Below are 22,744 nucleotides of genomic sequence, written 5' to 3' on the forward strand. Positions count from 1 at the left end.
CTGACAGTGAACAGAGGGGAGAGAAGAGGGAATTTTAGGGGAAAATGGGAAGGGTTTACAGGAACAAATTTAAAGGACACATGGACAAAAACTAGGGGGACGGTGGTAATGGGAAGGAAGTGGGGAGGGTTGGGTGGGTGGGCTTGATTGGGAGTAAAAGGGAGAAAACTGTACTTGAACAATGATTAAAGTAAAAAAAAAAAGAAAGGAAAGTTAATAAATAAGTAAATAAAAATAAAATAAATGCATTATACAAAGTTGTGTGTACCAAGCCCAGGTCTTAGACTGTTTTAAAAGGGCATAAAATGAAAATATACCTCTACTCCACATGTTCCCTGCTTTCCCATTCAGTTCCCTCCCCAAAAGTAACCACTTCTTAGTGTCTTACGTACTTTTCCAGAAAAATGTTTACATTTGTGTATTTATATTGATACATACTCAACCCACCCCTCCCCCACATTTCAAATTTATACAAATGCAATCATATATCTTTTCAATTTTTTTCTAACTTAATATTTCTAGCAACTTTCTTTGTCAATACTATTCTTTTTTTAATAACTGCATAGAATTCTGCATTTGGTATGTATTGTGACTCAATTGACCCATCATCTATTAACAAATAACTAAACTCTTTTCACTTTTTTTCATTACATAAAGTTTTGCAATTAGTTTATTACTGTGTAGGGTTTGAATTTACTTCCAAGCTAAATTTCTAGCAGTGGAAGTAATGAATCAAAGGATTTTTTCTTTTTCAGTAAATTTTGCTAAGTTATACTTTCACAACAGTGCATGAGAAAGCCTGTGTTCTTACACCATTAAGAACATTAGACATTATCTTTTAATTGCCCATCCAATTGGTTAAAAAATGGTATGTCTTTGCTTTCATTTATATCTTTTAATTTATAAAATTGAACATCATTTGAATGTATTAGTCATTTGAATATGCAGATCATTTACCTTCTTTTTGTTGGAGTATTCAGCATTTTTTGCTTGATACATAGGACTTCTTGTAAATTAGGAAAGTTAGCCCTTCATAATACATGTTGCAAAGTTATTTTCTCAGTATGTTATAATTTAATGTTTATGCTTCTTTGTTGTAGAAATATTGAAAACTTTTAATTAGCTATAATCTTCAATCTTTTCATTTGTTGACTTCTGATTATTGTATCTTGTGTAGAAAGGCTTTCATCACTCCAAAATCATATATTCACGTGTCTCTTCTTCCATTCACTTATTGTTGATGTTTCATTTTTTACGTTTAAAACTTCAGTTCATCTAGAATGTATTTTGGTGTAAGGAATGGGACTAGGGATGCAGGTGAAGTGGTTTTTCCCCCAAAGCTACCCAGGTTTTCCTCTGCTATTTCTGTAAATAAGCAAGAAGACATAACCACAGTCTGAGGAGGCAACAGGATCAGGTTTTCAGAGACATGGTCAGTGCCAGGTTCTTGTTAGTGCCATCAGTGCTGTGGGTCAGGACTTTACTCACAGGCAAGACATAGCTGCTGCCATTTGTTAAGAATCTACAAATATACAATTATTCAGGAAGAAAAACTAAATATGGACTTGGATTTTACTCAGTTTCTTTGAGACAATTGTGGAAAGCCTTCCCAGTAGGATGACTTTGCTGTCAGGCCTAGAGGTGGGCAGAGTTTGGGGACCAGAGAAGGCTGAGTGTTTGGGCTGAAGCCTTATAAGTGAGCAACAAGTCAGTCTTCCTGGAGTAGGGGTGCAAAAAGGGAGGAGGACACATGGGAAAGGGAAGGTAGAAAAGTAAATTAAAGCCAGATAATGGACAGTCTCCAACAGTAGGCTAAGGAAATTGAACTTTATCACCTCAGAGCATTTTCATGAATGTGTGCATATTGTTATCTGCAAGGCCCTTCCTTAAATATAAAAATCTTAAGCAGAAAATGTAAAGAGACAAAAGAAAAGGCCAGGTTTGCTCACAGGACTCTTCCTTCCCATTATGGTTGGGTAAAGTGGACAATGCTTGGGTTTGGAACTGAGTCAGATCCAACTCCTTGTATAATCATCAGTGTTGTCTGTGATGCATCCTGCATATATGCCTGTCATGGCTCATTAGATGTCAATGTCAGGGACCTTGAAGATCCTTGAACTGCAAGACCAAGTGGCCCTAGTTGTATGGGAGTAGAAATGACAGTCAAAGTACTCAACAGTATTTGCAGAATATTACAGTATGCCTGGGCCCTGCCCTGTACTCTACACACAGTGTCTCATTTAACCCTCCTAAGGAGTCTTATCACCATTTTAAGGATGAAGAAGCTAAATCCTAAAAGCAATAACTTGCCAGGGCCACAGATCTAATCAGAAGAGGTGTCATGATTTGAAATAATTTTTAACAGCAAGCTTTGTTTACTCAGATTTTAGATGAATTAAGAAAATCTGACCATGATAATGACAAAGGACAGTCTTATTTTAACTGAGTCAGGAAGTTGCCAGATTTTATATGTTCTGGGTTAAAGGTCAGGTTTCACAAGATGGAAATTTGCTCCAAATATATAGGGAAATGCTGTCTTTAGAATGACTCTGCCTCATTCTGTCAATGGTTCCTCTTAGGTGATGATTCCATGGTTTATTGTTTCCTAATTTTAGAATCTGAAACATGGAAGGAGCCTTAGTGTTAATTAAGCAAGCATAGTTAAAATACCCAGTTTCTAAAAAAATTACTTAAGATTCCAAATATTTCTAGTCATTAGTTATTACTTATATTTTAAAACTGTACATAATACAGGTGGTTACAGAACCCTGGGTAGAATGTTAATAGAAAATCTAAAGTGGACAAGTAGTTTGGGTAGTAATAGTATAATGCTAATGTTGTTAGCAATGGACATTTCTTAATTTAAAAAATCTTATTTCTTCTGACAGCCAAGAGGAGAAGAAAGAAACATGTATGAGAAAGCAATCTCCACTGCTGTAAACTCTTTGAATTATCTCTTTTTGTATCTCTATCTAGAATCAATAGTACAGAATGGCAACTGAATATTTGTTGAATCAGTATGTGATCCTGTAATTAGCAGCACTTTACACAGGGCTAGAAAAATCTTCCCAGACAACTCAGAACTTTATATTTTATATAGCGCTTGAGTATTAGTGATTTATTACCCAATTTGTTAGAGGTAAAAACCAGAGGCAAATCTGTCAGAGATCACTGGTGTCGGATGGCCAATGTCACATGACATCAGCAAAATCTGTGTCAAAGCGTTAAAGATGTTAATTTAAGATCAAGATCATGGATGTGGAAGTGTTTAGGTTGCCATCTCTATGAAAATTCCCAAGTGCATTACAAGATCTTTTCCTTTGTTGTCAACTTTCTGGTTAGGCATCAATCATCCATCAGTGGGCAATGACTGATTGCAGTAACCAATTCCTCAAAGTACTGCACCTCCTCTGTCAATTGTTCCAGGAAACAGATTCGAGGCCATCCTAGTCTGCAGAGACAAAAATCCATCCTGCTGCTCAGCTAGATAGCCATGGCCCTCATTTTATCTTATCTTGTTTCCTTTATCATTGTTTAATGGAAAAGAAAAACATGTTTTTATTGTTATTTCAAGTACAATTTTCTGCCTTTCCCCCCCAACCCTCTCCACCACCCCAGCGATCCCCACCTCCCTCCCTTGTTTCCACACCCCCCTTCTTATTGTCCATATGTCCTTTATAATTTTTCCTGTAACCCTGCACCCTTTTCCCCCATTATCCCCTCCCCTGTCTCCTCTGGTCACTGTCAGCATGTTCTCAATCTCAATGTCTTTGGCTATGTTTTGCTTGCTTGTTCATTTTGTTGATTAGGTTCCTGTTAAAGGTGTGATCATATAGCATTTGTCTTTCACCACCTGCCTTATTTCACTTAGCATAATGCTCTCCAGTTCCATCCATGCTGTCCCAAAGGGTAGGAGCTCCTTCTTTCTTTCTGCTATCTAGAGTTCTATTGTGTAAATGGCCATAGTTTTCTGATCCATTCATTTATTGATGGGCACTTAGGTTGCTTCCAACACTGGGCTATTGTAAACTGTGCTGCTATGAACATTGGGGTGCATAGGTTCTTTAGGATTAGTGTTCCAGGATTCTTAGGATATAACCTAGCAGTAGCATTTCTGGGTCAAAAGGCAGATGTATTTTTCGTTTTCTGAAGAAATCCCATACTGTTTTCCAGAGTGGTTACACGCATCTGCAATACCACCAACAATGCACTAGGGTTCCTTTTCCTCCACAGCCTCTCCAACATTTGTTGTTTGTTGCTTTGTTTATGATGGCTATTCTGACTGGTGTGAAGTGTTATCTCAATGTGGTTTTAATTTGCATCTCTCTTATGGCCAGCAATAATAAGCATCTTTTCCTGTGTCTCTGGACCCTCTATGTCCTCCTTGGAAAAGTGTTTGTTCAGATCCTTGGCCCATTTTTTAATTGGGTTGCTTATCTTCTTAGAGTTGATTCATGTGAGTTCTTTATATATACTGGAGATCAGACTCTTGTCTGAGGTATCATTGGCAAATATGTTTTCCCATACAGTTAGTTCCTGTTTCATTTTAATGCTGTTTTCTTTAGCTGTGCAGAAACTTTTTATTTTGATGGGGTCCCATTTGTATGTTCTTTCCTTTATGTCCCTTGCTTTGGGAGACATATCAGTGAAAATATTCCTGCGTGGAATGTCTGAGATTTTCCTGCCTATGTTCTCCTCTAGGACTTTAATGGTGTTACAACTTATATTTAAATCCTTTATCCACCTTTAATTTATTTTTGTGTATAGTGTAAGTTGGTTCTCGAGTTTTTTTGCATGTAGCTGTCCAGTTCTCCCAACACTATTTGTTAAAGAGGCTAGTTTTGCTCCATTTTATGCTTCTGCCCCCTTTGTCAAATATTAATTGACCATAGAGACTTGGGTTTATTTCTGTGTTCTCTATTCTGTTCTATTCATCCATGTGTCTGTTCTTATGCCAGTACCAGACTGTTTTGATTACAGTAGCCTTGTAATACATTTTGATATCAAGGATTACGATCCCTCCTACTTTGATCTTCTTTATCAAAATTACTGCAGCTATTCGGAGTCATTTATGGTTCCATATAAATTCTTGAAGTGTTTGTTCTATGTCTGTGAAATAAGCCAATGGTACTTTAATAGTACCAATGGGCTGAATCTATAGATTGCTTTGGGTAGTATGGACATTTTGATGACGTTAACTCTTCCAATCCATGAACACAGTATATGTTTCCATTTGTTTGTATCTTCCTCAATTTCTTCCTTCAGGGTTGTCTGGTTTTCTGGGTACAGGTCTTTTACTTCCTTGGTTAGGTTTATTCCTAGGTGTTTTATTTTTCTTCGTACTATATCAAATGGGATTTCTTTCCTTATTTCTGTTTCTGATATTTCATTGTTGGTATACAAAAATGCCTTTGATTTCTGGATATTGACTTTGTATCCCACTGTTTTGCCAAATTCATTTATTAATTCAAGCAGTTTTTTGATGGAGTCTATAGGATTTTCTATGTACACTATCATGTCATCTGCAAACAATGACAGTTTTGTTTCCTTTTTCTAATTTGGATGCCTTTTATTTCTTTTTCTTGTCTGATTGCTGTGGTTAGGACTTCCAATACTATGTTGAATAGAAGCAGTGAAAGTGGACAACCTTAGTGGGAAAGGTTTTACTTTTTGCCCATTGAGTATGATGTTGGCTGTAGGTCTCTCATATAAGGCCTTTATTGTATTGAGGAATGCTCCCTCTATTCCCACTTTGCTGAGTGTTTTTATCATAAATGGATGCTGTACCGTATCAAATACTTTTTCTGTATCTATTGATATGATCATGTGATTTTTGTGCTTGCTTTTGTTCATGTGATGCAGTACATTTATTAATTTGCATATATTGTACCATCCTTGCATCCCTGGGATGAATCCCACTTGATCATAGTATATGATCTTTTTAATGTATTGGTGGGTGTGGTTTGCCAATATTTTGTTGAGGATTTTAGCATCTATATTCATTAGCGATATTGGCCTGAAGTTTTCTTTCTTTGTTATTTCTTTATCTGGTTTTGAGATTAAGAAGATGCTGGTTTCATAAAAAGTGTTTGGGCCCTAGCTGGTGTAGCTCAGTGGATTGAGCATGGGCTGTGAACCAAAGGGTTGCCTTTTGATTCCCAGTTCGGGCACATACCTGGGTTGGGGGACAGGTCCCCAGTAGGGGGTGCATGAGAGGCAACCACACATTGATGTTTCTCCCTCTTTCTTCTTCCTTTTCCCTCTTTCTAAAAATAAATAAATAAAATCTTAATTTATTTATAAAAAAGAGTTTGGGAGTCTTCCATCATTCTGAATTTTTGGGAATAGTCTGTGAAGGATAGTGGTTAGGTCTTCCTTAAATGCTTGTAGAATTCTCTTGTGAAATCGTTTAGGCAAGGGCTTTTGTGTGTTGGGAGTTTGGGGACTACTGCTTCAATTTTGTCTGCTGTTATTGGTCTGTTCTGGCTTTCTACTTCTACTTCATTCCGTTTTGGAAGATTGTATTTTTCTAGAAATTTATCCATTTCATCTAAGTTTTCAAATTTCTTGGTATATAGTTCTTCATCGTAATTTCTTACAATCCTTTGTATATCTGTGGTATCGGTTGTATTCTCTCCTCTTTCATTTCTGATTGTGTTTGTTTGGGTCTTCTCTCTTTTTTCTGATGAGTCTGCTTAAAGGCTTGTTGATTTTGTTTATCTTTTTGAAGAACCAGCTCCTGCGTTTATTAATCCTTAGAATTGTGCTTTTAGTTTCTATGTTGTTTAATTCCACTCTGATCTTGGTTATTTCCTTCCTCCTACTTGCTCTGGGCTGTTTTTGTTGTTGTTCTTAGAGTTCTTGTACATGTAGGGTTAGGTTGTTTATTTGAAATGTTTCTTTTTTTTTTTTTTTAGATAGGCCTGTGTTGCTATGAACTTCCCTCTCAGGACTGCCTCAGCTGTGTCCCATAAGTTTTGGATTGTTATAAGTTCATTTTCATTTGTTTCCAGAAACTTTTTGATTTCTTGATCGCATTCTTGACCCACTCATTGTTCAATAGCATGCTGTTCAATCTCCATGAGTTTGAGTGTTTTTGAGTTTTTTCCTTGAGGTTGGTTTCTAGTTTCAGTCCCTTGTAGTCAGAGAAAATGCTTGATATGATCTCAATTTTCTTGAATTTGTTGAGGCTTGTTTTATATTCTATCATATGGTCTATCTTTGAAAATATTCCATGTGTATTTGAAAAGAATGTGTATTTTGCGTCTTTGAGATGAAAAGCTCTATATATATCAGTTAAGTCCATTTGATCTAGGACATTGTTCAATGCCACAATATTTTTGTTGGTATTTTGTTTGGAAGCTCTATCTATTTTTGACAGTGAGGTACTGAAATCCCCTACTATAATTGTGTTGCTGTCAATATCTTTCTTGAAGTCTTCCAAGATTTTCTTTATGTATTTAGGTGCTTCTATGATGGGTGCACATATATTTACAATGTTTATGTCTTCTTGATGGATTCTTCCCTTGAGTATTATGAAATGATCTTCTAGTTCTCCTTTTATGGCTCCTTTTTGAAATCTATTTTGTCTGATATGAGTATTGTTACCCTGGCTGTTTTCCCTGTGTGTTTGCTTGGAAAATTTGTTTCCAGCCCTTCACTTTCAGTCTGTGTAGGTCTTTTGTTCTGAGGTTGGTCTCTTGTAAGCAGCATATGTGTGGGTTATGCTTTCTTATCCATTTGGCTATTCTATGTCTTTTGATTGGAACATTTAATCTGCTTACATTTAAGGTTATTATTGATAGGTACTTATTCATTGCCATTTTTTTTACCTGTGTTCCTCTCTCTCTTTTCTTTCCTTTCCTTAAAGCAGTCTATTTAGCATCTCTTGCAGTGCTGGTTTGGTGGAGGTGTATTCTTTTAGACTTCTTTTGTCTGGGAAGTTCCTTATCTGGCCTTCCATTTTAATTGAGAGCCTTGCTAGGTACATTATTCTCGATTGCAGGCCTTTGCATTCATTACTTGGAATAGTTCTTGATTCTCTTCCATCTTGGAGCATTTCCATTGAGATCAGCTAGTAGCCTTACCATTTCTTCCTGTTTCTTCATCGCTGCCTTTAAGATTCTCTCTTAGTCTTGGAATTTTGCCATTTTAATTATGATTTTTCTAGAAGTGGGCCTCTTTGGTTTCCTGTTGATTGGGACTCTCTGTGTTTCCTGGATTTGTGTGACTTTTTCTCTCATCAAATTAGGGAAGTTTTCCATCATTACTTTTCAAACAGGTTTTCTATCCCTTGCTGTCTTGTTCTCCTTCTAGTATCCCTATTATATGGATATTGTTCTGTTTCACGTTGTCTTACAAATCCCTTACCACCTGTTCATTCTTTCTGAGTCTCTTTTCTTTTTCTTGCTATATCTGGGTGTTTTTTTCTACCTTGTCCTCCAACTCACTGATTTGATCCTCTGCTTCATCCACCCTGTTTGTAATTCCTTCTAATGTCTTTTTTATTTCTGATATTTTATTGTTCATTTCTTCCTGGTTTTTGTTTATAGTTTCTATTTCCTTTTTCATGCTAATGTAGTTCTCACTTGGTTCCTTGCAGTTGTCTGTGAGTTCCTTGAGCATCTTTACTTACAACCATTAATTTGAATTCTATATCTGATAGTTTGGTTACCTCCATTTTATTTAGCACTTTTAGTGGGGAGTCTTCCATTCCTTTTGATTGCACATTTTTTGTCTCCCCATTTTAAGTGACTCTTTTTGTTTCTTCTGTGCTTCCTGGTGTTTCATTTTGCTAGCTGTTTTTGTAGGGTGAACTTCTACGGTAGGAATTCTATGAGGTTCAGTGATGTGGTCTCTGATCTCCTTGTCTGGATGCTCTAGGTTTGCCCTTTGTTCTGTTTATGTGGGCTGTCTTGTTGTACTTGGGTTTTTACATTTTGGTGTTCCCTTTGTTGGTGGTGTTTCTCCTTCAGCAGGTATACTGATGTTTGCAGCTCCCACCTATTCTTGTATGTGATCCCATGTGTATTTGCAAGAGGTTTATTTTTTCTTTATTGTAGTTATTGGGGTGACATTGGTTAATAAAATTATACAGGTTTCAGGTTACAATTCTATAATACGTCATCTGTATATTGTATTGTGTGGTCACCACCCCAAGTCAAGCCTCCTTCCATCACCATTTATCCCTCCTTTACCCTCTTCCATGCCACCCCTACCCCTTACCCTCTGGTAATCACCTGTTTTCTGTGTCTGAGATTGTTTGTTTTTGGGTGTTGGTGGGGTTTAGAGTGTTGCTTTATATCTTAATTTATGTAGTATTCACTATAAGCCAGCAGTCTTATAATCACTTTATGTGTATTACATTTATTTAATTTGTACAATAATCTTGTCAGGTGGCATTAATAGTTTTGGCATTTTAGAAATAAGGAAACAGATCAAGACTGTACTTCAGTACCTGTTCCCCAAAGACCCGAGGTAACCACTCACAAATTTGTTGCATTACCTTTCCAAATCTTTTTTGTAAGAAAAGTTACATATGTGTATAAACAAAAAAATATATATGTATATGTATACAATTATACATACATAGTTGATTTTATTGTTTGTTTTAGAACAGGGAGATCATATTATATGTATCACATACAATTTGCCTTTTTTCTCATAAGCTATTAAGAATTTTCTGCATAATACATATGCATCTATCTTATTTAAAGCAAATATTGTATTCCATTATTTTCCACATGCCATAATTTATTTAACCATTCCCTTTTTGTCCACTTAAATGGTTTCATTTCTTTGCTATTTCATTTAATGGTTCCACAGACTTCACTGTACATGGATCTGGGCTTTCTCATGCCTGAAATTCTTTAGGATAGATTCCCAGGAGTGGAATTGCTTTGTCAACAGATATGCAAATTTTGATTTTGATAGATATTAGAAGATTGCTCTCATACTTATTTCTCTCCTATCCTTTCAGCTGTGTTTTCTTTTCTTTCCTTTCCATAAGATTTTCTCAACCTGTTATGACTAGTATTTTGAGTATGATAAAGGTGAGATCTGATAACCACTTTTCTCAACAGGGTGCAGAACAGGTAATGATAAACACTCAACATGTTTACTAATGGAACCAACAAGAAGAATGCTTTGTTGGTGTTTTCCTATGAGTTACATAATGTTCACAAACATGGCTAGAGGAGGGACAACATTGGAGTAATCCCTCTAAAGTTATAATTCTCCTCAATGGAAAAGGATAGAAAAAGCAAGGACTAGGCAGCTATGATCCTAAAAAGGAAGCTTGAGGTAAAATTACCCAAGCTCCACTTACATTTACCCTGGGGAACATCATAGTTAACATGATTATACAAACAGAGAAGAAAATTTATTGATTGAAAAAGATTACCATTGTGTTTGCATACTGTGCACACATGATTCAGGCCTCTTGGAGAACATATAAATGTACTGAACAAAGTCCTTGTCTTTAAAGATACTATAGCTAGTAAAGATGGGTAGGATTTATCTCTGAATCTGTATTTGAGATGAACATATGAAGTGACTTACCCAAAGCACACAACTGAACAGTGGCAGAATTAGTTCTAAATCCAGATCTTATCTCCTTAGGTATGCAACAAATGTTGGTGAATGAATGAGAGCTAACTATACTTCGTGTTAAGCATGATATATTGAAAATTGATTTCAACCCAGTATAATATGAACACAAAAATTTATAGAGAATAAAATCACTGCTAGCTGGAGACATTTTAAAAGTTTAATAAAAATGTGGTATTTGATTATAGTCTTAAACGGTGGAAAGGATCTCAACTTTTAGTAATCAACAAGGAAGGGAGGCATTTAGAGAAAGTAGAAACAAAGAAACTGATGCAGAAAAGGATGAGTAAATTGGAGGAATGTTTAATGTGAACTGTCTGGTTAAAGCAAGATTATAGAGAATCTGAAGTACTAGAAGAAAGTGTTCTAAAGGTTCCAAGAGTTTGAGAAATGCATAATGGTTGGCATTCTTGTTCTAAAACAGGCTGTTATAGGGAGTGCTGACTTCCAAGTAATTTTTCAGTATTTTATTTTGCTATAAGGAAAAATGAGTCTGCGAATAAAATTAGTTACTTTTTACAATTATTTTGTTTTTCACTTTTCTCTATTTAAAAAAGGAAAACCAGATAAGTAAGAAATGTTACTCAAAATGTCAATTTCAGGAGCAAGCAGAAGGTTTATGGGGATATTCTCTAAATCTCAACAAGCTATTTAGCAAATCAGACCAAATGGTCAGGCTGTCCTGGGTGAGCACATAGAGTTAGTGTTGGATTGAATGAACCTGGAACATAACACATGTTCATCAATGTAATCAAGGAGAGCTTTCATTTGAAAATGAACACATTGGAAAAGACTTCCAACCCTACTGTCCAGGTCACAAGGAGGAACTGTAGGGGCTGTTAAGAGTAGATTAGCACATTTTATTTTTTAAAATTTGTTAAAGATTTTATTTATTTATTTTGTAGAGAGAAGGGAAAGAAGGGATTAAGACAGACAGGGAAACATTGATGTGAAAAAGAAGCATCCATCAGCTGCCTCTCACATGCACACCAACCGGAGACCAACTCACAACCCAGGCATGTGCCCCAACCAAGAGTCAAAACAGCCACCTTCACCTTATGGGACAATGCTCAACCAACTGAGCCACACCAGTCAGAACTAGATCAGCACATTTTATGGAATTTCACTGAGGAATAAAATTATTTAACATGACCAAATATACTTTACACACACCCCAATCCTTCCATGAACAATGACTCCAGATTATGCATTTTATGTCCCTGTCCCTATATCTGCATTTTCCACGTGGACAAGTATGACCTGGCAAACAGCACATCATTCTGGTCACCTGGCACAGAATCAGCACTGAGAACACTGCATAACATGTTATAGACCTAGCCTCCCAGGTGGAAAGAAGCCTGATATCAGGACATGGCCCCTGTGGTGTAGTCACAATGCTTTTATTTTTTTTAAGGTTTATTTTACCCTCATTTGAGAGAAATGGGAGGGGAAAGAGTGAAACATCTATTCAAGAAAGTAATTCCAATAGGCTGTCCCAATTGGGATCAAGCCAGCATCAAGCCAGTATCAAGCCTGAAACTTGAGCATATGCCCTGACTGAGAATTGAAATGGGCGACTTTTCAGTAACAGGACAACGCTCCAGCCAACTGAGCCATACAAGCCAGGGCAGATCACAGGCTTTTAGAAATGAATCTGTTATAATCAGTAAATTTACCAAATTACTTGTTACTCAGTCACACCCAAAGGGAGATATTGAGGCTAAGTCTTGAAAAACCTCCATCTGACACAGGGGTCAGGCTTTTTTATATATAAAAGCAATTATCATGAATGATGACTAATTCACCAGCATTGTTCTGAGATTAATAATTATATTCACAAAAATGATAACATTAAAACTTTTAAAGTTCAGAAACCTTAAAGGAAACATCATATCACACATGCCTAAATTCTGGGTTCAATTCTGGTCAGGATGCATGTGGGAGGCAGCCAATCAATGTTTCTCTCTCTTCTTCTCTTTCTAAAAACTAATAAGCATATCCTAAGAGATTAAAATAATAACAACAACAACAATACAAGAGTAATTCTATGTAAAACAGGATGGTAACAAGTTTCATAAAATATATATAAGTGAAACTTTGGGCTAATATTGCAACAGGTAACATGATTTATGTTCTTGTGGACAGACCAGTCTTCCACTAGGATTGATAATAACCCCTTATCTTCTAAGAGCAACAGGTAAATTTAGAAAGGATTATGTTGAGTAGAGCTAAGTGTAAAACTACAGAGATATAGAAATCTCGGGCTTAATAAGAGTGTAAATATGGCAAATTTTTACATGAGAGATTATGTGGCTTATAGTTTTCTGCCCCTGTTCCTCCAAAGTCCAGTTATAGGAAAACATCCTTCTCCGAGAGTGTATGAACCTCCTTGATCAAGTCACTCTACCAAGGCTCTCATACGTATTGCAAACTTGATGCCACCACTTGCAGGAGAGGAAATATTTCCATTTTAAGACTGAGGAGCTGTAGCTCCCATTTGTAAATCATTGCTGGGTTCAGAGTTAGTTGTATCTGCTTCAAAGCCTGGGTTTCTTCTACATTGACAACTCAGGATTTACACACCATTGTTATGTGCATGGTTTCATTTGAATGTGACCATGAAAGACAGTGATAGTCAGCCCTTTCCACTTAATTGCCCCAATCCCTTGCCTTACACCCCATCCCTCCGTCTGTTCCTGAACCAAGCCAAGCTTGACACTTCCCTGGAAATTTTTCAACACTGCAGCTGCTTTGTCATGCATACATTCTGAGCCATGGCTTTTCTCTGTTCTCACCCATCAACAAGATTCTATCGTTTTCAAATGTTCTGCAATGTATTGAAATCTCCATTTCCCTTGTGACCTTCCATAGATGAATGTCTTCCTTTTTGTGTACCTTGAATATCTCTATGGTTTGGGGAGGGCAGGTAATGAAGGTTCAAGTTCAGCTCAAGGTCTGACTACAGAAGCCTGAAAGGATATGCAAAAAGCCTCCAGCTTTGACTCCTGTTTTTAGTAACTGTGTCTTCAGGAAGAACCTGACACATCTCTTCTGGACTTATTTGAGCTTCACCAAACTGTGATCTTAGAAGACATTTCTGTTCTGTCTCATGCAAGACAGGCATTTCTCAGCTACTTAATGACACTTAAGTACCTCAGTGTTTTAACCATAGAATGGTTCTTTTAACACACCAAGTCTATGGCTCTCTATCACCTGACCTTTTCACAACTGTTCCATTAGCACACAATTTGAAAGTTTATCAACAGGGAAGATATTATAGCTCCTCTCAAGATCCTCAAATAATATTGGATGCAAAGGAGAAAGAGTAGCTCAGAGACCAAAAAGGAAATGTTAAAATGTTGTCTGGCCTGAGCTGGTTTATCTGAACCTAATGGGGAGCCAGAGTTTGGCTTTAAGGTCTGACTTTGCCTCTTTCCCACAGTGACCTGGAACAAGGTGTAAATACATCTCAGTTCTCACCTGTGAAGTGGTGATTATCATGGTCTGTGCAGCACTGAATTATGAGGTTGGGTGAGAACATGTATGTATGCCTGGCATGTAGTAAAAACCACAAAAAGAGTTGCCACTAAAAAATATTTTACAACCTGACATTTTTTAAATTGAGTCACTTTCTGCATCATAATTTTAGGTGACTTCATGATTCCTGCAGGTACCATGTCAGTAACAGAATAAAATATTTAGGAGAGGCTATAAATGAGGATGTTTGTCTACATTGTAGACTCTGCAGTGTGAGGAGGAAAGAAATTCACTGATTGGAGAGGCACTAATCCTGGGTCTGACACCACTTAGGAGCACAGGTACCCAAAACATGAGTGCTTTGAACCAGGCAAATTCCCAGGTATTTTTTAGCTCAAAAATTACTCAGGCGCCATCAGCAGTGATTTCATTGCTAACCACCATATGAATGGCCCTGGAGGTCTGTAAAGATTAGTCTGGAGAGAGTAAATTGTCTTCTGGGCCCATATCCCCTGTCACCCCAGCAAACCAATGATTATTATATACCTGGTGCATATGTGTCAAGGAGGTGAGGGAGGGGATAGGAGACACACTACCCTCTCCTGACCCTGATATAGGCTGTGTTCTCACTCCATTTCCTGAACAACACTATGAGAACTGGTGTTACTGGTCCATCTTAGATATAGGGCCACTTAAATAATGAGTTGAAATAAACCAGAATCCAATCTCTATAGCTCTTTGCTATATAAGATAACAATACTCAGTATACCCTTGTGCACATCCACACACACACCATTGACATTGGTTGGCCATCAATATTGGTTCAATAGTCATCTGCAGATTGGGAATGTTGGAAGTTCATGTCTACATTACAGGGGTGATGTCACAATAATGAAATATCTGCTAGGGATTATTAAGCACTGGCAGCTGCCCTCTCAGGTAATAGCTTTTGAGCCCTACAGAGGCAATAAAGATAAGCACATCCATTTGGAATATCATTTTCAAGAGAGAAGGATTCTAAAATTCCATAATCTCTACATTTGGCTCTACTGTTTGGAAGGTGAAGAAACTTTATAGTCATGTGCATTTTGTAAGGAGGTAATTTCCTGCTTCAAAACTTCCTTAGCTAGACTTTCATTGGGGCAAACTGCAAAGCCCCACCATGAAGGAGACTCTTTCCCAGTAAAGAGTATATCCTGCACAGGAAGTCAGTCAACCATGTAGCCTGATTCCAGGACATGCCAGTGAAAGGTATTATTTCCAAGCCCAGATTGTGGCAGTAATTGAGTCCCATCAATGTCCCTTCTCTAGAGGACTTTGACTCACTCATTGGCTGTCCTTTAGCTCTTTAGACCAACACCTCATTCTTTCACTTAAACATCTTCACTTTTCTCTCATCTTAAAAAAAAAACACAAATACCTAAACTGAAAGTGAGACATCCCCTTGACTACTGGGTGTTCATACTATTATTTTCCCCTTCCCTTAAGGCTGGCTTGTAGTTTGAACTCTGTTTGTTAAAACTCTACTTCTCACTCATTTTAAATACACAGGAACCAGGTTTCTGTCTCTTTTCTCCCCCTTCCACAAAGTCCAAAGAAGGTGTCCTCCCTGCATTCCCAGGTAACTTTTGAGTGGCTGTATGCTGTGGACACTTCATTGTCTGCCTGTACTCCTCCCTGGCCTCTGATGCTCCAGCACCTTCTTCCTAGAACTCTAGTACTTCCCAGAATTCTCTGCTCTAGTTTTCCTACTACTACTCAGTCCTTCTCAGGTTCCATCAAAGTTCTTAAATGTTGGGGTTCCCCAGAGTTCTCAGGACAGAACTCTACTCACACTAGGCTATAATTCCCAACAATGATGATTTCACCTGAAACCACCCCTCCTGGCACCCCCACTGGTGTCTGTATCCATGGTTGGCTCAGGACTAGGGCTTGGTGGGCTACTAGGCATCACCTTAGGATAGCTCCCAGACACACTGAACTCATCGTATCTCAACCTGCCCCCACAGCACTGCTCCCAGACCAATGCTCTCTTCCAGCTAATGGTTCCACAACCTGAGACTTCTCTCACCCTCAACCACTAAGCAGCACAGGTGAGGGCTCAGAGGAAGAATCCAGAGTGTGCTTCTCAGGTCCCTCATTTGGTAGCCATGTCATGGGGAAGATATTACCTATTGTCACCATGGTGGTATTGTCATGATTAGATAAAATAACTTGTGTAAAGCACCTCACTATGTAAGCATTTACCACTCTTTCTGTGTAATCCATATTCCACATAGACCACAATGCCCCTTCTGATTACAGGAATTTGCATCTCCTGTTAACCCTAACTGCCATACTCCACATCTTCAGTGTCAGGACTTCATGCCCAATCTTGGCCTGCCATCTGTGCACAGGCCCAGACTAACATCCTCCTGCCTGGAGACACTTCCCACTGCCCAGCTGTCTGCCTGGATGGCTACTCATCCTGAAGGTTTCAGCTTGACCATCTTTCCTTGGGAAGTTTGGTCCCAGACAGGTTGACAGCTGATTCTGCACCCCCAAACTACCCCATCATTTCTTTGACAGAGTGTGTGCACATCATTGCAATTTATTCTAGTGGATTCTGTACTCAGTCCTTCCCTCAAACTGGACCCTCTGTGAAGGAAGGTCTGTGTCTCTGTCACTTCTTGACCTCAGTGCTTAGACTGTCCCAGGTGCTAAGCCCATGAGTGAACAAGCATTAGGATCCCAGCAGGGCTCACATGGGTAAGGAATCAATAAAACATGAGTCAGGAGTCCTAGTGATAAGGTGGGGTGGGTGTGGTGGCACAGCTACAAAGTTCACCATCTGGTCTCACAGGAAAAGAAAAATACAGAATCTTTTAATAAATAAATATTAAGTATTTAATAAAATATATTTAACTTTCAAAAATTATTTTTAAATATTTTAAATTTCGAATCCTTGATGCTGGGCTTCATCCTAGACTTAAATGCTCAGTTTTCAAAGTCAAATAAATGCCCTGAGTCTGCATTTCTCAACTTTTTTAGCCCATTTTCCATCCATCTTGACAAAGCAGACACTTTATACTCTCACCCCCATACCACCCATGTGATAGTTACTTGCAGGGGACATCTTCTCATAATGTTAATCAGTTATTATAACACTGGATATGTTTTTTCCAACTCTGGCATTCCAGAGAGTCAGGTATTTGCTCATCCATATCTCTCACATCCCAGAGTTCAAAATGAAGAGACACATATTTCCCTAACCAAAGCAATAGGGCCTGATGGTTGGTTTTACCAGTGAGTGGGGTGCATCTTACTTGGATGCAGGTTGTTTTTTTTTTTCAGAGTTTCCTGTTATGGCTCTCTTTTTTTCACATTTTTTTATTGTTGTTCGACTACAGTTGTCTCCATTTCCCACCACCACTACCCTCTACCCCAGACATCCCCACTTCCCACCCTTGACCCTACCACCCTTTGGTTTTGTCCATGTGTCCTTTATACCTAATCAACAAAACAAACAAGCAAGCAAAATATAACCAGAGACATTGAAATTAAGAACAAACTGACAGTAACTAGAGGGGAGGTGGGAGAGGGTAACAGGGGGAAAATGGAGAAGGGTTTTTAGGATGCAGTTATTTTCCTAACAGCCAAACCTTCTTCTACACCAGGTGCAGTTACATGATCAACAGTGTGGTTCTACTGATGAATGGCACCTTGCAGAAAAAGTCTGTAAAGGAAGCTCTAAGGAAGTGTCACCCACTGGGCCAATTCATGGAAATGGAAGCAGTCAACATCGCAGAGACGCCTTCTGATCTCTTTATTGCAGTCCAGGTATTTGACAGTCCAGAAACACCCTTAGGTATGAATGTGGATGTGATGCTATTGCTGCCTTTGAGTGCTGTCACTGTCATTAGGAAATGTACACCCAAATCAGTTTTTTCCCGTGTACTCATGTGTCATTCTATAGGAATTGCCAGAAGTGGAAGGGACATAAAGGAACCATCTAGTCCAGCCCCCTCATTTCTCAGATCAAGACAAATGAAGTTATTGGGTTAGCCAAAAAGTCCTTTGGCTTTTTTTCCATGAAATAAAAGACAGATTTTTCACTTTCACCAATAATTTTATTGATTTGGACATTTTGACTATGTCGGGTATCTCCCACGTGGTATAACATTGGTTGTTCTTAATGTAATGTCTGAATTTGATCACTATCAACTTCAACTGGTCTGCCCAACTGTGCTGCATCGTACAGCAAAAAAATGTCCAGCACAAAACTTCACAAACTGCTTTTGACATGTTCAATCAGTCACAGCACCTTCTCTCTACACTGCATAAATCTTTTTATTTTTGCATTTCTGTTCCATTTTTACCTTTCTTGAAATAATAAAGCATAATATGGAGAAACATGTATTTTCTTCCATCTTCAATATTAAAATAGGTACACAAAAATTCACCAATTTTAATATTTTTTAAATCCATGCTGGTATGACAGCTGTCACAATAGAGTGTAACCAAATTGTTTTGAATGAAGTTGAAGAAAACTATGCACTACCAGAGCCACCTCATGAAAAAAACAAACTTTTTAATCAAGCCAGTATCTGCCAGGGTCACCTACAAACCATCTGTAGCTAAGAAGGAGCTGAGACTCATCTCCCAAACTCCAAACCCTTGTACTTTGTACTAGACTACAGTAAATAAATGATAGAACTTGTAATTTTTCAAAACATTAATTTTGTAGCTGTTTTTAGGATTAATGCCTTCTCCTTTTATTTTAAATTATAGGAAACATTTTGTTTTGGAAAGTGTGGGAATGCCATTTTTCTGAGATGCTCCCGAACATCTTTCAAATGACCTGAAGTAGCACTCAAAATGTTAATGGGGCAATTTTGTAAGCATTATCATTAGGAAATTTTGGATAGTAGCAGTGCACTATTGATCATTTGTCAAAATACTTGCCATTTGGGATAATAAAAATAGAAAAAAAATGTGTCATCAAGTGTCAAATGCTAAGGGTACAAGTAACAGAGGAAGGAGGATGGGTCTGGAATCAGACATCTGTGAACGCAAAGCTGGGCTCTGCCTGGTCCCAAAAGAATGACATGGGGAAATTCAGTTTCCCTTATTTCCCCCATTTTAGAGTTTTGAAAACAAAAGAAGACACTAACTAAGTACAACTCCAAATTTGGCGCACAGTTAGGTCACAAATGTTAAGCATTTCTATTTGATAATGAGGAGACTTCGGAAAGTGAGCCTTGAAGTGAACAGTTCCAAGCATTGTGGAGATTAACTCGTTAAAGTGTATCTTGTGTGTAGTGTAAGGCACACACATAATAAATGCCTCATAAACAGTCAGTCCTATTGCCATTAGTACTACTAGGTTGATTGCATCTATGGATTGAAACTCCACTGTCCAATGTTCACTAGTGAGCATGGGGTGGTGAATTCAAGAGACATTTCCTACTGTTTATAATCATGCTTCTGATTAACTTATTTTATACAATGACTTCTCTTCTCAGTTCCATTCTTTCAAGACTGCATGTCCGAAAATACATTAGATGAACTGAATATTGAAATACTGCGCAATAAACTGTACAAGGTAACTGTTTTCCTAAATAGTATGTTTTTCTTTATTACATAATACATCATAACCAGAGTTTTTATTAGAAGTGACTTTGCCCATTAGCCAAGTCCTGCAACTATGAAATGAGGCATATTTAGAGTGTACATACATGTCAGCTTTCCCAACCAGAAGATTGTTGAGAGGAAGTAGCACCTTATTTTTCTCTGTATCCCCACCTCTTTGCCTGGAACATAAAAGGTGTCAATTGATGGATGAATTTAAAAACAGCCAGCATTTATAGTGAACCTCCTGTTGTATAGAGTTTGTCTCTGTCCTTCATGCTGTGAAAGAGTCCCTGTCCCATACAATGTTAATCTACTGACAGTGGATAGCATATCAAGATGACAAACTGCACATGACATCATCTGTACCACTTTTCATGGACTAGTCAGCTATCTGTCTGAACTGTGCTGCCATCATCTGAGGATCTCTGTGTAATAGAGGCAGAGTTAATTTTGTCTATTCACTTGTACACCATAGTGTCCTTGGTCATTCTCACAGAGTAGCTGAAAATATGTAGACCATGCCATAAATATAGCATGGTATGCTGAAACATGGTCCTCTTAAAAGCATTACATGTTAAAGAGATGTATGGCCTTGCAAGAGGCATCCTGAATATAGCTAACAGAAGGCACCATTCAAAGTAATTTATATGCATTAACTCACTCTATCCATCCAGCAAAACTGTGCTAAATCCATTCCTCAGATGAGAAAATGGAGACATGAAGGTGAGGTGAATAGTTGAAGTCAGTTCACAAGTGAGTAGTAGTATTGGGACTCAAGCACAGAGAGGCTGACAGCAGTCCAGATGCTGCCTTTCCATAGTACCATGCTCAAAGTGACCTCAAATGCATCTCCTGAAAGATGAAATGTATACACTGGACTAAATCGAGTGTTATTTATTGACCTTGTAAAAGAGTTTGAGACTCTTGTTAGAATAGCAAATACTAACCCTATGAGATTTCATGACCCATTTTAAAAAGTGCTTGTAAGTAATATAAGATATGATAAATGCAATTTTGTTTTTCATGAAGTTCTTTTTCATATTGGACAATGTACTTTAATAAAAAAATTTCCTCCAAATTTTTTCTAAAATATGTCTGTATGAGAGAAGTAATTCAACTTCCTTAAATGCATTAAATAAGCCATGTATTTTCCAAAAGGAGCATATATTCATCATATTGTTTTATGATCGTTATTCTTTTTAAGTCTTACCTGGAGGCATTCTATAAATTCTGTAAGAATCATGGTGATGTCACAGCAGAAATTATGTGTCACATTCTTGAGGTAAGAAAGAGTCCTCGAAATTTTTATGTCAAATAATGTGCTTACACATGTTTAATTTATATAATCCTACTAATATTTCTTTTTCTTAGAAGCTCCTTTAGCTAAAATAAAATAAGCAATATATTTTTATTATGTGTATGTCATTTGATACCTTCAGTTATGAGTAATATTTTCCAAGTTTACTACATCAGAGAGTTATTTGGAATTAGAAAAGAATAATGCTTATGAAAGTTTGAACATGATTAATTTGCTGTATAGTATGAAGAAAAATCATAATTAGTTAAAAGTTTAATAAACTGTACTGAGATGTCCAAGTTGGCTGAGGAGTAAGTGGAAGCTACACTAACCTCCTACCAGGACCAAACTGGAATTACAACTAAATTACAGAAAAATTATCCTGAATAACCAACTGAACACTAGTTGGACAAAAACTTTATAATCATGGACAGATGAGAGAAGCCACATCAGCACAATGATATTGGTAGGGAGTGCAGAGGAGGTGTAAGAGGATCGGCTGGGCTTCCATGGGCAAGACAGCAGCTGAAGTGCTGGAGAGATATTTCAGCAGCCAAGGGGTACCTCCTGAGAAGGGTGGGGTCTAGACCCCAAGCTGAGATGCCCAGCCTACAGCACCAGAACTGTAAAAGGAATCCAAATAACATAAGGCTGTGCAAAGCAGTGGGGTTTCTGTCTGCCAGGGAGAGATGGATGGAGTTGCAGAGTCTTTTAAAGGGCCAGTGCATGAAATTCCATTTGTGGCCTCTTATCCTGGCTTATGGCAGAAGGAGGGCAGAGTGGACTAGATACATCTCTGGATGTGAGGAAAGTCTGGGTCTGGTGGTTCTGGGGAGAGAACTGAAGGAATAGCCACCAGAATCCATGTGCTAAGTCATTCCCCATACTACATAGGCCATCTTTATAAGGTGGAGCACTCCTCTCCAAATGGCATCAGCCTGATGGGAAGCAATAGCCCTGGCCACAGGAATTTCTCTGCTCCACCTTCTGGTGCTAAAGCCCAGTTTCTGAAGAGTATAGCTGGAAGACATTCACTGATTAATCCTACAAAAAGCCTGCAGGCAGAGGCAGATTTCTGGAACCTCTGAGAATTCAGCTGACCCTCCCCCGGGCATGGTGCTGATAAAACCTAGCTTGATATACAGACTGGTACTTTCTGCACACAAATATGCCCAGCAGAGAGAGCCACACACTATGGATCACTGATAGCTCCAAACAGGGTGCTCAGGGCCAGTCATAGGCAGGGTTTGACTTAGTCCTACAACACAGTCTTGCATAGAAACAGACACAAAGAGTCAGCCAAAATGGGTAAATAAAGAAACAGATTCCAAGAAAGTAAAAGAGATATTTCTAGAAGAACTAGATAAAATGGAAACAAGCAATTTATCAGATAGAGAGTTTGGAGTAATGATTATAAGGATACTCAACAACATGAAAAAAGACATAGAAACCATTAAAAAAGGATCAGTCAAAAATAAAGAATGCAATATCTGAAATAAATAATACACTGTAAGAAATAAACAGTAGGTTATATGAGGCAGAGGATCAAATCAGTGATTTGGAAGGCAAGATAGAAAAAATAATCAGGGAAAGCAAGTAAAAAGAAAAAATAATTTAAATAAACAGGAGAGCTGAAGAGACATGAGGAAAGCTTAAGAAACATTTTGGACAACATGAAGTGTAACAACATCTGCATCATGGGCATACCAGGCAGACAAGTGAACAAGCAAGGGATTGAAAACCTACTAG

General features: G+C 37.9%; 1 protein-coding gene across 1 annotated transcript in view; it reads left to right on the forward strand.

Moving 5' to 3' along the window:
• ATP6V0D2 (ATPase H+ transporting V0 subunit d2) overlaps positions 1-22,744 on the forward strand; it is a 49,970-nt gene that overhangs the window by 16,270 nt on the left and 10,956 nt on the right. The window contains exons 3-5 of the mRNA XM_028518857.2: positions 17,742-17,932; positions 19,590-19,669; positions 20,903-20,980. Coding sequence (XP_028374658.1) covers positions 17,742-17,932; positions 19,590-19,669; positions 20,903-20,980 — 349 coding nt within the window. The remainder of the gene's footprint in view (positions 1-17,741; positions 17,933-19,589; positions 19,670-20,902; positions 20,981-22,744) is intronic.

This window comes from Phyllostomus discolor, chromosome 7 (genome assembly GCF_004126475.2).
Source record: "Phyllostomus discolor isolate MPI-MPIP mPhyDis1 chromosome 7, mPhyDis1.pri.v3, whole genome shotgun sequence".
NCBI classification, from domain to species: Eukaryota; Metazoa; Chordata; class Mammalia; order Chiroptera; family Phyllostomidae; genus Phyllostomus; species Phyllostomus discolor.